Source organism: Plasmodium fragile (genome assembly GCF_000956335.1).
Source record: "Plasmodium fragile strain nilgiri unplaced genomic scaffold supercont1.89, whole genome shotgun sequence".
NCBI classification, from domain to species: domain Eukaryota; phylum Apicomplexa; class Aconoidasida; order Haemosporida; family Plasmodiidae; genus Plasmodium; species Plasmodium fragile.
In genome coordinates this window covers 35,435-49,732 of record NW_012192669.1, presented here as the reverse complement: position 1 = coordinate 49,732, position 14,298 = coordinate 35,435, and the positions used below count along the sequence as shown (strand labels likewise).

The 14,298-nt window shown below is 38.7% G+C and overlaps 4 protein-coding genes across 4 annotated transcripts; 2 read left to right on the top strand and 2 right to left on the bottom strand.

Annotated features, from left to right (window-relative positions):
- Positions 1-358: 358 nt before the first annotated feature.
- Positions 359-2,628, bottom strand: AK88_05039 (uncharacterized protein; the record flags this gene model as incomplete). The annotated part of the gene is made up of 2 exons (XM_012482641.1): positions 359-1,988; positions 2,528-2,628. The coding sequence occupies 2 exons, from the start codon at positions 2,626-2,628 to the stop codon at positions 359-361; spliced, it is 1,731 nt and encodes a 576-aa protein (XP_012338064.1).
- Positions 2,629-4,304: 1,676 nt separating this feature from the next.
- On the bottom strand, positions 4,305-5,267 carry AK88_05038 (methionine aminopeptidase, type I; the record flags this gene model as incomplete). Its single annotated transcript, XM_012482640.1, has 2 exons — positions 4,305-4,840; positions 4,976-5,267. The coding sequence occupies 2 exons, from the start codon at positions 5,265-5,267 to the stop codon at positions 4,305-4,307; spliced, it is 828 nt and encodes a 275-aa protein (XP_012338063.1).
- Positions 5,268-9,203: 3,936 nt separating this feature from the next.
- Positions 9,204-9,743, top strand: AK88_05037 (uncharacterized protein; the record flags this gene model as incomplete). Its single annotated transcript, XM_012482639.1, has 1 exon — positions 9,204-9,743. The coding sequence occupies one exon, from the start codon at positions 9,204-9,206 to the stop codon at positions 9,741-9,743; it is 540 nt and encodes a 179-aa protein (XP_012338062.1).
- Positions 9,744-12,135: 2,392 nt separating this feature from the next.
- Positions 12,136-13,874, top strand: AK88_05036 (phosphoprotein; the record flags this gene model as incomplete). The annotated part of the gene is made up of 2 exons (XM_012482638.1): positions 12,136-12,151; positions 12,556-13,874. The coding sequence occupies 2 exons, from the start codon at positions 12,136-12,138 to the stop codon at positions 13,872-13,874; spliced, it is 1,335 nt and encodes a 444-aa protein (XP_012338061.1).
- Positions 13,875-14,298: the final 424 nt, after the last annotated feature.

Sequence of the window (14,298 nt, the reverse complement as noted above, 5' to 3'; positions counted from 1 at the left end):
TTTTCTGTCTTCTCACAAAACAGTTTACACTTGCGCGTAAGAATCTTCGAAACGGGTTTGCACATCGTATAAAAGGTTACAGACTACGTGTTCTCCGAATGAACACATCAACCATACGAACGGCGCTAGTGCAGGAGGCCATGTATTACTAACACGCATGGAGTCTAGGCACATGCGCACGTAAATATAGAGGGGAACACGGGGGGCGCAGCACATTCTTTGGCACAGTTTTGCAACAGCAAATGATATAGAGGTAGGAAAGCAAATGCACACAACAACAAGGGATGCGGTGATGAAGGACCAGGCGTGGGATACACATTAGGCGCACTTCACATATATACACATAAAAATACACCGCTCATTTCTCATGCGAGCTCAACTCCTCCTGTGTGCATAACAGGGTCTTTCGCTTATACAGTAGTAAAATAGCTATGTTAAAATCACTGCAGCCTCCACATAAATCAAACGAAGAAAATTGATGCGTACTTACTTTATCATCATCCATCTTATACCATAAGGAATCCTTTCCTTTCTTCTTCTTACCGGTTAGTTCTTCCTTGTACGTATTGCTATCTTCGCCTATGGAGCTCCTCATTTTTTTCCAGGCAATGTAATGACCACTTTCTTCATTTCTCCCCTTGTGTGTGATTATTGAAATGAGTTCATATTCCCCCATAGGGATTTCCGTTAAATCGCCCGTTGGGCTCTTATCCTTATCATCCACCTCTTCCGCAGCCTTTCCCTCATGGCTCGTCACGCCGTTCGTGTTGTCGTTGGAGCTTTCGTTGATGCTCTCGTTGACATTATTATCGTTCACTCCCTCGTTTTTCTGCTCACTTGTGGCAGTGTTTCCTCCGACACTTTCGGTACCCCCTCGAGCGTTCAAGTCCGCTTCTTTCCTCTTCATCACAATATTTCGAGCTACCTTCAATTGAGTCTTCAGTTCATCTGTACAGAAATCATAAATGTCAAACGTTTCTGGAAAACTGACCTTTCGGCATATTTTGGCCGTGACGACAGAAACGGTATTATTCGCCTCTGAGATTTTCTTCGATTCGAAACGTAAAAAGTGGACAATTAAATATGGCGGGAGGGAGTTCATTTCTGATTTTTTTTCAAATAGGGCATCTTCTTTACTATCCTCAGATCGTTGCTTTTGGATTTTTTCAATCAAAGACAATCGTATTCCTTCATGCATGTGGTTAACAGGGGTGGTTTGTGTGCCCATGTAGCAAATTAGTTTATTGTGAAACTCTTCTGTCGTTTCTACTTCCTCCCCTTCGGTTGCAATGGGTTGATTTTCACTTGGTGCATTATCCCCTGCAGGTTTCTCCTTACTTGATTTCTCTCCCCCCGAAGCATCGTGTTCTATGCACCTAACCTTGCTGATCACCTTAAACGAAAACAACTTATCACTAATTTTACAATCGGTATGGTCATTCAATGACGTGAGAATGGCGTTCATGCATTCTTCTGCATCCTGCTGTGCAAATTGTTTCGTCCTTAAATTTACAGTCCTAAATTTGGGGAACACATCCCTAAAGGATTTTAACAATTCCAGAGGGACATATGGCTCTGGGGATTTTCCAAACGTTTGAGAAAAGTGAATATATGAATCGAATAAAATATCGTTTGCGGATTTCAATAAATGTTTTTCCTTTCTTTTTATGCTGCAAAGGAAAGCCCCTAAATCATCAAAGGAGGTTAAGAATTGCAACACTGCGTTGAAGTAGCAGGTGTTTCCTAAATTCACAATTCCCTGGTCTTCAAAAAGGATATTTTCTTTTGCGTGTATTTTTTCTTTATCTTCTTTGGAGAGATCCTCCACAAAGACTACCTGGGTTGGCCTTTCTATTAAAGTCTCTGCTGAACCTACTAGCATAATTTTGTCATTATTTTTTATGTTTAGCGTGGACAAATCTGTGTCATCTTTGATGAGGCCTTTATACATCAGTTTCTGTTTTTCTGGGGGAACGTTGGTGAGAGTGCTGGTGGGGGGGGGAAACAAGAAAGGGCATTTGGATTGAGGGGGTGAAATGAACGTCTATCGGACGGAGCATACATACCACACGAAAGTGCGAATATGAATAGATTAGCAACAATGTAAAGTACACTTCTTTGTGTGAATTAAATGGACACATCGGACCATGTATGTACAACGCTCCCTTCAAGTAAGACGTAACACGAAAATGTTGTTCGTGTACATGCAACGCACATGAAAGGAATCATTCGGGGGAAAGGGCGGACAATATAAATATAATTTCGGGTGTATCCATTTTTTCATATGTCTACATCAATATGGGCATATACAGTAGGGGTACAAAGAATAAAAAAAAAAAAAAACAGAGAGACACATTCCTTTTAAATCACCTCATCCCTTTAAACTATGCACATAAGTAAGCTATTTGGGTGGGGCTACACTGCTGTTTCGTCAAGTACTGTCCGCTTTGTACGTGCACATTTTATCACCAGTAAGTTTACACATATGCACACTTTTTTTTTTTTTTTTTTTTTTTTTTTTCATTACCACAACATCTCCTTGAAGGTCAAGATCGACTTAGACGTGTCGAGTTGTAAATCGTTGTACACATGACTCTTCCATTTTACCGTCACATTAACAATTGACATTGTTGTTTGAGGGCGGAAAGCCGCTTAGGTGTTCACTATGTTTTAATAAATTAAGCCGAATGGAATGTAACGAAAACAAAAGTAGAGTGTAATAAAGTTAAGTAGGAAATATTACTCGGGAATTGCAAAAAAAGAAAAACTACTGAAGGGCAGCTTCTTAACAATATTAATCGGGTACTTAACCATTTATCAATTCACAATTAAAAGATACTCAGATTGCGTTTCCCTTTGATCGTTAAGGAGTTAAACACAATACGGGTTAAGAAAACAAAAAAAAAAAAAAAAAATGAAGTGTGTTATTCATGTCAACATTGAGATGCTAGGTGTTATTCTTCTTTTATCATTTTGTACAAAAGTGGAAGCAAAATGAAAAGAAAACGTACAACCATAGGGGACCAGAATGCATAATCGGGAGGAATAATTAAAGAAAGGGTGACATATTTTTTTGTGATAACTTTTGAACAGGCCAAACAGTCCACATAAGCATGCGGAAAAAGCAGTCACAAAAAAAAAAGAAAAAAAAAAAAAAAGTGTACGATATTCACATAAGCGTACGCTGCGGATAACAGTGGTACGTAATTTAAAAAAAAAAAAAAACAGAAAACACAATTATAGGTATACTGAAGCTCAACGAGTTGTAACCTCACTTTTGTTTACACTTTTGGTACAAGTGATAATCAGACCTTTTACATTTTTTTATCATAAAAAATATATAGTTAAAAGTTGGAATTTTTTTTTTTTGTTCGTTACCCGTACACACAAAATGGTTTTAAAAAATAGTGGGCACAGAACTAGCGCAGAAAGGAAAACAGAACCTCTGGGGCTTACTTCGTTGAAAGAAACTGATTTATGTAGTATGAAAAAAGGGGTCAGCGGTACCAATAGTGACGAGGTTACAATTCGTGCGAATGTAACAGGAGGAAAGAAAAAAGCCAAAAAATTCACAAACGGTGAAACATATAACAGAAAAGACGGAATGGCCGTTTTACGTCGCGCCTACAGGGCAACAAGCAAAGGATGATGGGAATTACGCCTACCATCAGGTTGAAGGGGCAGGTGGGGGAAATCCTTCATGCCATGTTCTTAGGTACATAATACATATATATATGTAAAACCGCGCTTGTGTATAGCTTTACTTTTGCACAATGGGACTGCTTTTTTAAATACAGGAATAAACTCTGGGCAATCCTTTACGGATTCAAATGCCTGTGTTTAATGAGAGATAAAAAAGTGTTAACACAAATTATAACAAAAAAAAATAAAAAATACATAAAAAAATAAAATTCCTTTTTTTTGCATTACTCCAAAAAGAAGAAGGATCCCTCTGTGCAACATGGACAAATGGAAATACAAAACATAGCGCTACATAAAAAGCGCGTTCAAAGAGAAAATAATTTCGGCAATACAGCAGTGTACAGACAATACTGTACAACTTAATAGAAGCAGCATGCGCTGTTGTTCCACGACCGGTAAAAACATTGTTGTATTTTGTATGTCAACCGCGGGGTGGAAATAACAAGACAGATTGGTCATACACCCATAAGGTGTAAGTGAATCTGCAAAATGCGTTTTTCATCTCCTGTGTAAATATTCACACACATGAGGAAAGTACCCATCCGTGTACTGTGCCACGCGTGCGTACCTGCAGTGGCATTGCTCCGCGTCCCTTCCTGTTGCTAATCACACTGGGTCAATATATCTGCACCATTTTGCTGCACCAGAATGGTGTGTTCCCATTGTGAACAAAACGCATTGTCGTTAGTACACACGGTCCACTGATCCTTCCATGTATGTATTTTTGTACTTCCCTCCGATAGGATTGGCTCGATTGTGAATATCTGTCCCACTTTCATGTACTCATCGTCCGGATGGCTATTCGGATAATGGTGTTCAATCAAAGGGTACATGTGCATATTGCGGCCAATGAAATGTCCACAGAATTCTTGTATCACATTAAACCCATTTTTATTTGCATGCTCAGTTATGATTCTTCCAATTTCAGAGAATTTCTGACCATGCTTACACACAGAAATGGCTTTGTAAAGGCATTCTTTGCTTACATCAACTAACTTCTGGTGGCTCTTCGATATTTTTCCTATGCCTGTGGTCCCGGCGCAGTCTCCGAATACTCCATCAACATACACTGTGCAATCGTACGTTATGATGTCGCCGTCTTTTAATTTCCTCAAGTTGGGGATTCCGTGGCAGACAACTGCAGGGGGGGGAAGGGAAATGGACAAGAGGGGACAGTTGTCGAAGTTGTTTATGCAGAACTGGCAGAATCATTTGTGGAGCATTGCCCTCTACATCGCTGAACCAAATGTGATCGCCGGCAAGGGGCAGTTACCTTCGTTCGGAGACGCGCAGACCGTTTTGGGAAAGCCGTGAAAATTGATGCCAGCCGGGTAGGCACCATTTTTTATGTAAAAATCGAAGGCCATTTTGTCAATGTCGTCTGTTGTTACTCCGTCCTTTGAATTTTCTAAACAAAGTTTCAAACACTGAGCTGCAATTTTCGCAGCCACTTTCATTTTAGCGATAGTTTCTTCATCCTTAATTTCGTACTCGATATTTGAACATTGGACAAACCCAGATTCAGCGTAGGGGGGTCGGATGATGTTCTCAGGGACGCTTTGCATCGGCGTTATTTTGTATTTGCCTTTAAAGAGGAACAAAATTGCACGCAGATTATAAGGTCATGTTGGATTAAAATATTGTGTGCGAATTGTACACCCATTCTTGGGGTGGCTATTTTTTGCGAGTGGAGAGGGGATAATTAGGAAAAATAAATAGGCACGTATTGTAGAGCGTCGTAAGGGGGCATAGCTCGTCTTTTCTTTCCCCAAAATGGGGAGGTACGGATTGGGCATAAACATAACCCATGGCGTACATGTAACTGTTCGGGAGGGACAAATTGAGACAAGGCAAAAATGAAATGCAATGCACAGTTCAAACATTGTAATGACTAAATGCGCATGTTATTTGGCATAGTATCGTGACCTCAAAATGGGGCAGACTGCCTTTTTTTGCATATGTCACACAGGGAACATTTTTTTACTAAGAACAGGTGCATGTGCATAATAAAGGATGGTGCTCCATTACAAATTCACATTATGAGGCCAAGAAAGATAAACTATCAAAGGTGGTAAGAGGTGGGCATTTTACTAAGGGGTAACAAATATGATTTGTCCCTATGTATAGTTGTTTCATTCGTTAGGGCCGACTGTGCCGTTTGCTACTTCCTCTTTCTGTGGAGACACACTACGCGCACAACGGAGGTAACCAAATGGATATATGCGTGTACGCACGTACACGTACAAAACTATAAGATGTATGCCCCCCTAGGACGCTCTACGTACATTTATAAAGCCCTTCGGAAGGGGTTTACAAGTTCCCTCCTCGCAAGACATTGTTATTTTTTTGCACCATTTGTTTTTTTTATTTACCATCCTGGAGTGTCGGCTTAAAGGAAGTCTTCTCCGGAACCTTAATTTTGTTTATTTTTGGGGTTAAGACATGGGTATGGAAATTAAGATTCCTCCTTGGTAAGGTAGATACAAATTTACGCATGTTGAAAATTTTTGTTAACACAACAATGAATAAAAAATGTGCTTATATTTTAGGCGAATTTATCTCTCATGTTTTTTTTTTTTTTTTTTTTTCTTTTTGCTCTCTCTGGTGTGTAAATGATCAAATTATTGTTGCTCAAGAGCGGAAGGGTCAAAAACACAAAACAAGGATAAATATAGGTATACGTTACATGTCTGGTTGTTGGGAAAATGGCATTCGGGGTTGTTTTTTTCTTTTTCACGAAATCTATGAATAGATTAAACAAAGAAAAAAAAAACATTCCATTTTGACGATCATGTTGCAACGAAACAGTGAAGATGAGAAGTAAGAAAAAAGGGGTAAAATATATTATTTTATTTGTTTAGCATCGCTAAAGGGGCACTTTGTTTTTGTACATAAAAAAATAAAATATGCAATAATGTATAAATAGTATACATATAATAATGTATTATACTTTTTTTTTATTGTTCTAATCAAACGGGGTTTAAAAAAAAACATTTCTTCCCTTGAACGCAACGGTCACTCTGCAGAAAATATAGGCTATGCACTATCAATATTTATACGTATATACTATACGCTATATAATAACTTATGCGTACACTATATATGGCTATTTATTATAAACTTTGTCCAGAACGGAACCATGCCCCCTTTTTTTGTTTCCTTTCTTCTTTTTTTTAATAATAAGGAACAAAAACAAAAATTTCCTTCAACAACAAGTGTACCATTTTATATTTAAAAAACATAAATCTTGGAAAACAACCCTTCTTAAACCTTTGCAATATATAATGTAGTTATAATTGTTCAAACATAAATACGCTAATCATAACATAATGATATTTTATTCAAATACAATTATTTAATATAAAAATTTTCACTTTTGTTAAATTGTTACAAAACGTTAATTAAATTTTTAATACAATTTACAAAGAAATTTTTTTCTTTTTTGTCATCCTATTTTGTCATCATTTTGTTACAATTTTTCTTTTACCCGATTTAATAACTTTTCCATCAGAGGGCAGCTGTTTGATTGGCACGATTCATTGAAAACAACAGTTATTCAATTCTTCGAAGAAAACGTTTTCTTTTAGCTGTCTCGAATATTTTTGTTCATTCTGTATAAGGAATAGCCACGCGTTAAGGCGACTTGTGATATGTGAACTTAAGCTGACTACGACTACGCTTACGTAACGCTTACCCACACATACGGACATTGACCTACGCTGAGCGCATTTATGCCCCTGCGCTCATTAACAAGTTATGTCACGAGAAGGGGAGCACGCGCCGATTTTTTTTTTTTTTCAAGTCACGTTGGAGGCTCCAAAAAGGAATTAGCACAAGTGCGCTTTGGCTAAACACCAGCACAAAAAAAATATATATGTATATATATATATATATGTGGAGCATCCTTCAGGCCTGACCCGTTTAAGTGTTAAAATTCTTTACCCTTTTTAGAAGCATTTCACCATTTTTATAAAACACACATTCGCATTTGCCATAATACGGTTATTACCATACGCACAGTCACAATTGGAAGTCACATCGAAACGAAGAAAAAAAACGCCAGCGCTCAGTTACACTCATAAAGAATTAGATACACAAACTAAGAAACACATTTGCAATAGTGTCGTAGCGTATTCATATTCATCCTTTTCATAGCACACAACATAATAGTGTACCATTCACACAGTACACTTCCATAGTTTTGCAAAATAAAAGGCATGTATACAAGTCACCAATAAATTACTGAACAAACCCCCATCTACCCCCCAGCCAATAATGCCTCAGGGAATACAAGCAATTTCAAACAATAATCAGTTTTGTATAAACGTGCCCACGTTCTATTATGCTTTTAAAACCCAAAGATTATTCAAACAAAAAAAGAAAGAAAAAATGCCCTAGCAAAAAGTAATTTTGTATCATTTTTTCACGGTTTTATTTTGTTTACACGGAGAAAACACAGTCAAAACATAAAAAGCTGACGTAGATATTAAAACATTAGGTACAACGAAGAAGGCACCATTTAAGGGAAACTCGAACCTGTGCACTATTATAATTTTTTAAGTAATTTTATCATTTGTTCATTCGTGCGAGGTATATATAGCAGAAAAGGCAACAGAACGGACAGGAAGGGGAGACAGCAGAACTTCTTTCATCTTTGGTGGTTACATTAGTTGAAGAAACAAAAAAAACTGTGGCCGTAACAAATTGCTTTAAGGAAAAACGCATTACAGATTAGCATGTCTAATAGGGCACCTCAAGTTGAGGAATAGGCGTATGTTAGCGTTGCCACATATTTTTTGTTTTTTTTTACAGCTTTTTTTTTTTTTTTTTTTTTTTGTATTTGTACTCCATTTTATCACATTCGTTTTAGCTAGTTAACGTTGTGTTGTGGTTGACTTTCCATCCTGTCGTTTTGTTGCCGCTCCATTGTTATAACATTTTTTTTGTTTTGATACATTTTTGTATCTACCAAGTCGGCCGGTGTAGGGACGTGCATTTATCCTCCTTGTCCGCATACGTACACGTATATATAGTTATATACTTTTACGTACCACACGATTGCGTACAGATGTGTATAGGCCTCACCAGAGTGCCGCTATTATTGTGACGACTGTTTTGTTGCATTCGCCAGAGAGATAGAGCGCCCCAATTGGGGTGTGTGTGTATTGCAGGTATATATATATGTTCACCCCGCACGAGTAAGCGCCCTAGTATTGGAAAGGGCACAAGTGCCAGTGTATCCGTATAGCATTTGTTTTTCGACGCCCATTTATTAGCAAATCTGTTTACGCCTTTTCCTTTCGGTTGTGCGTTGTGCATACATAAACGATTATACAATGTGCATCCGCTGACGTGCATGCATATCGGGCGGCAGTACGGCATATATATAAGAAGACACGGCGAAGCAACACGCACAGAACGCATAGTACACTCCTCCTTACGAAGGCATACGCTAGTCGATCAAAACCCTCCCACACCTTTCTCACACATCGTCCTTTTAAATGAATAAATTTTGTGTATTAAGAGAAGATGAAGGAAAAATATATTTTGGGAGTAACACAAAAAATTTTAAAGGAGCAGATAAATCCAGAAAAATATATATGCAGGAAGAATCGAATAACGATGGCGAAATAATTTTTAATAACTTCGACCAAATGAATAAGGAGAGGGAATTAAATGAAGACATGATATGTGCTTATGGAAATGCATTTATAGATGAGGCAGCCATAATAAGTGGAGGAGGTTACGAGGAAGAAAATAAGTGTGGCCAAATTTTTATTCTGAATCTTAATCATGTTAATTTGAAGTCCGCGTTGCGTTTTATGGCTGATTGTTGCTCATTTCTATGTGCCGTAGGGATTTGGGGCATTTTGGAAGACGTTTTACGTATATTGTCGGATGATGATCATTATGTGAAGCTTTACTATTACTTAATTTTTACTATTTTGTGTACTTCAATCACTTGCACTTTTAATTTGTACCTGTCGAAACATGAGCATAAGCGTGACTACATGTGTGAGGACTCGGAATGCCATGTGTGATGAGCGGAGAGCAGAGTCGTACGCACAAAAATAAATGCACATGGATGACGGAAGGTTAATGGGAGAAAGGACTAAAACGAGCACAACATGCTCGAAGAAGGGACCCCTTTTACTGCCCTTCCCATCATTATTAATGACCATTATTGTGCCTTGTTTATGAGACGGAACGTGCACGTCGGTACCTATATGTAGGTGTATATGAGCATATATGCCTACTACATGTGTATTATATTTTCATTTTACCCTTTTATGGGCGTGCATGCGACTTGTATTTTGACCACACTTTTTTGATGATGTTCACCGCCGTAACGTTTTTTTTAACTCACATTTTTTTGACTCATTTTTTTTTTTTTTAACACCTGTGCTCCGTTTAGTTCGTTTGTGATATACCATTGATGCATTCACCATTTGTACATTTCCCTTTTATTATTATTATTTTTTTTTTTTTTGTTGCCCCATTCTTATATACCTATGGGCGTACAAAAGCTTAGGCATATCTCATTTTTATGTGCATGAATGGACTTTAACACGAGGGAATAAAAAGCCTTTCAACAGGCGTCAATAAATTTAAAAAATTAAACGTGCAACGCGGAGCAGACAGCGAGCTTAAGAGTCCTTCCCCCCATCCGCTATTCCCAAATGTGCGTTTTTTAAAAGCGAAGGAACTCGCAGTGTGTGCGCACAATCAAACATGTGTAACAAAAAATGACCGCCGCGTTGAGTTATGTTTTTGAAAAGGCGCGAAATAAATAGAGGCGCGAAGGGGGTTATCCTGCTTATATATGTTCGACTGTGCCTTCGAGCGGTATGCCCAAGCGGGAAATCTGAAATGCGGCGTATACAAATGGCTTAAAAATTGCGTAACAATGTGCTTTTCCAAACCCGGTGAAACATGAAATAATTTCCACGTAAAACATAAATGTGAACAGGTGGTCGCTTACTTTTTTGTGCTATGGACCTTCAGGAAGTGTCCATTGTACTGTGGTGTGCAAAATGATTACGACTGGCCATATGGACAAATATTACGGCGGCTACATTTTTGAAAGGGCCAGAATTATGCTATGCCCCACATAATAATAGGCCATTTCTTTTCCTCTTCAAATTAATAAAAGGTGCACATTTTGGCAAAAATACGATTGAACGGGTGAAGAAGTTTCATATAAACATTTAAAAACGTTCACGCGTACGATAGTGTATGTAACTCAGTTGCGGTATATGCTCGGGCTAGCACACATTGGTTGTCCATTTATACAAGATGGAACGGTTGGCCATTCTTCCAGCAAAATGGATCACTGGAACAATTCAACTTTCTTGAACATGCGTCTTTTCTTTTTTAAAAAATTTGGAGAAACAACATGTATATAATGCGCTGAATGAATTATCTTAAAATTCATTTTTGCCATCGCATAGAGGTCAAAGCATCCCCCTGTAATTTGTTCCCCCGCATGTCATGCTCCTTATGTAACGAACTCATAAAAAAACATGAGCATGTTTGTTGTATATTTGTATATAATTAAATGTGTCTACGATTATGCCATGTGTTCGCCTATATTTTAGCCCAAAGAACTGGCGCCTATAGCTCGCGGAACTTCCAATCTGTTTTGTTAATCCCTGCCTACAAAACCATGGAGCAAGAAAAGGAGGGGAGAAAAACCGTGCCTTTTTTCATAGACCAAAAAAAGATGGGGCAAAAAATTCGCTACCTGTTTTTATTGTTTAAAAAAAAAGTGAATAAGAAAATTATTCTTCCCTTTTTAAAACTTTAAGTGACCTGGAGCATGAATACATCCACGTAGTTTTAGGCTAAATACGGTTAAGTGCATATCTGGAGTAGAAAAAATGGGTGGCCACTGGGCCGTGTGGGTAGAGCCTCAAGGGAATATGCTTAAGTACGTGCGTATATGCATAATGCGACGTTTTTGTGTTTTTAACTGCAGGCCGTGTGCCTCCCTCGGCCTATACGCACTAAGCGCGTAGTGCCGTTTGCCTGAAAAAGGCGGCGCACTGCACCTACTTTTTCGCGCCACATAAAATTTGACAAAAAAAATAGGGGCCCAGGCCATAAGCATATTGCTTTATCGCAATTTTGCATGATCTAACATTCTCTGCATAATCGCAATTGAATTATTTTTATACCTTTGCAAGTTGATTAAGAAATTTGCTTACCTCCCATTTATATAACATTATATATACTCTCCCCTGTGAACTTGTTTGCAAAGTACATTTTTGCATAGGCCTTTTTCGACATCCAGCCATTTTTTACTCTTGCATTTCTGAAACTTACGAGGTTTTGGAATTTACATCAGTAATTGCAGAGAGAGAACAAAAAAAAAAAAAAACGCCATTTTCACAGCAGCCCATTTTGGTCTTCTCCTTTGACGAGCCCACAACAATGGATGCTAACAAAAGTAAGAATTGAGAGAAACAATGAGTGATAGAAGTTGACGAAATTGCGCATAAATCTGATGCTATATATGGATATTTTTTATGCGTACAGTACGTTTGTATGTATGGGTGGATGCATGTTTTTTTTTTTTTTTTTTCCAACCCTACATGGGTATGCTACAAAATGTATGAAGTGTACGTACACAATAAGAAACAAACTAGGCATGCAAGCCTACCAGCAGGGAGGCCGCACATGGTGCCTTTTAGCAATTGCATAAAATGAACGTCTACTTGTGTTTCCAATGTTGCATGCCACGTGGCGCAGTTGCACTTATGTAATTGTTCGTTTCATGCCACGCTTAGGTAAATTTTTTTTTGCCGCACCTACTAAAATTGCTGCGTCATTCTCCCCTTCATCCCCGTCCAGTTGAAGAGCTGAAGCAGTTTGTGTCCCTGTGTAAAGAAGACCCGGCCATTTTGCACAAGCCAGAGTTTTCCTTCTTTAAGGAATTTATCGAAAGCTGCGGTGGAAAAGTGCCAAAGGACAAGGACTTTTATGAACACATTCCAAGCGAAGATAGCACCGATGAAAAGTCTCACAATGATGAAAAGGAAGAAGATGACGACGAGGATGATGAAGACCAAGAGGATTTAGAACAAGAACAGGAGGAAGAGGAAGAAAATGATGAAGATTTAATGAAAGAAGAAACGATTGAATGCCCCCCTTTAGCTCCAAGCATAGAAGGAGATTTGTCCGACGAGGTGATTGAAGAAATCTGTAAGTTGAAAGAGGAAGCTGTGAATTTAGTACAAGAAAATAAATTTGAAGAAGCCTTAGAAAAATACAATAAAATAATTTCCTATGGAAATCCATCAGCCATGATATACACAAAAAGGGCTTCCGTTTTATTAAGTTTGAAAAGACCAAAAGCTTGTATACAAGATTGTACGGAGGCACTAAATTTGAACATAGACAGCGCCAACGCTTATAAAATTAGAGCAAAGGCATACAGATACTTGGGCAAATGGGAAAGTGCACATGCTGATATTGAACAAGGACAGAAAATCGATTATGATGAAGATTTATGGGACATGCAAAAACTGATTGAAGAAAAATACAAGAAGATTTATGAAAAGAGAAGGTACAAAATTAATAAGGAGGAAGAAAAGAAAAGAAAAAAAAGGGAAAAAGAATTGAAGAGAAGGTTGGCCGCTAAAAAGGCCGCAGAGAAGGCGTATAAGAATAACAACAAGAGGGAAAACTACGACTCGGATTCCTCAGACTCGTCCTACAGCCAACCGGACTTTTCTGGCGATTTCCCTGGAGGAATGCCAGGTGGACTAGGTGGCGGAATGGGAGGATTTCCCGGGGGACTAGGTGGAGGGATGCCAGGGGGTATGCCAGGCGGGATGGGAGGATACCCAGGTGGCTTTCCAGGCGGATTGGGTGCAGGAATGCCCGGTGGAATGCCTAGTGGAATGCCAGGAGGTATGCCAGGCGGCATGCCCGGGGGATTAGGGGGCGGGTTAGGAGGAATGCCTGGCGGCATGCCAGATTTAAATTCGCCAGAAATGAAAGAGCTCTTCAGCAACCCGCAGTTCTACCAAATGATGCAAAACATGATGAGCAACCCCGAGTTACTGTCCAAGTATGCAAATGACCCAAAGTACAAGAACATATTTGACAACTTAAAAAATTCCAATTTAGGAAATATGGGGAAGCCCGGCTGCAACGGCAAGAACTAGTTTGCCACAACCGCATTTTACCTCCCCATGCATATGAAACCCTGTTGACTACCTGCGCACACGTGTGTACGTAGATATATGTACATTATTTTACTTTACTGCAAATGTCAGAAGCGTCGCCTTCCCATATTATAAATTTCAGTTGCCTATGCTGTGCTGTGCGCGCATATTAGCGAAGTAGCATACCTGCTGAACAGCGTCCTAGTGTGCTTACTTACCCCACCACGCACAGGCTTAAACACGTAGACATGCATATAAATACCAATGTCAACTGTGTGCCCCCTATGCCAGGGCATGTTATAATATGACAAGCTATCATCTACATGTTCTTTTTATTCAATCACACGTTTAACTTATTCGTTTTTATAAAACCCCTTTTTTTCCACGCTGGAAAACTTGAGTGAATGAAGCATAACACTTAAAA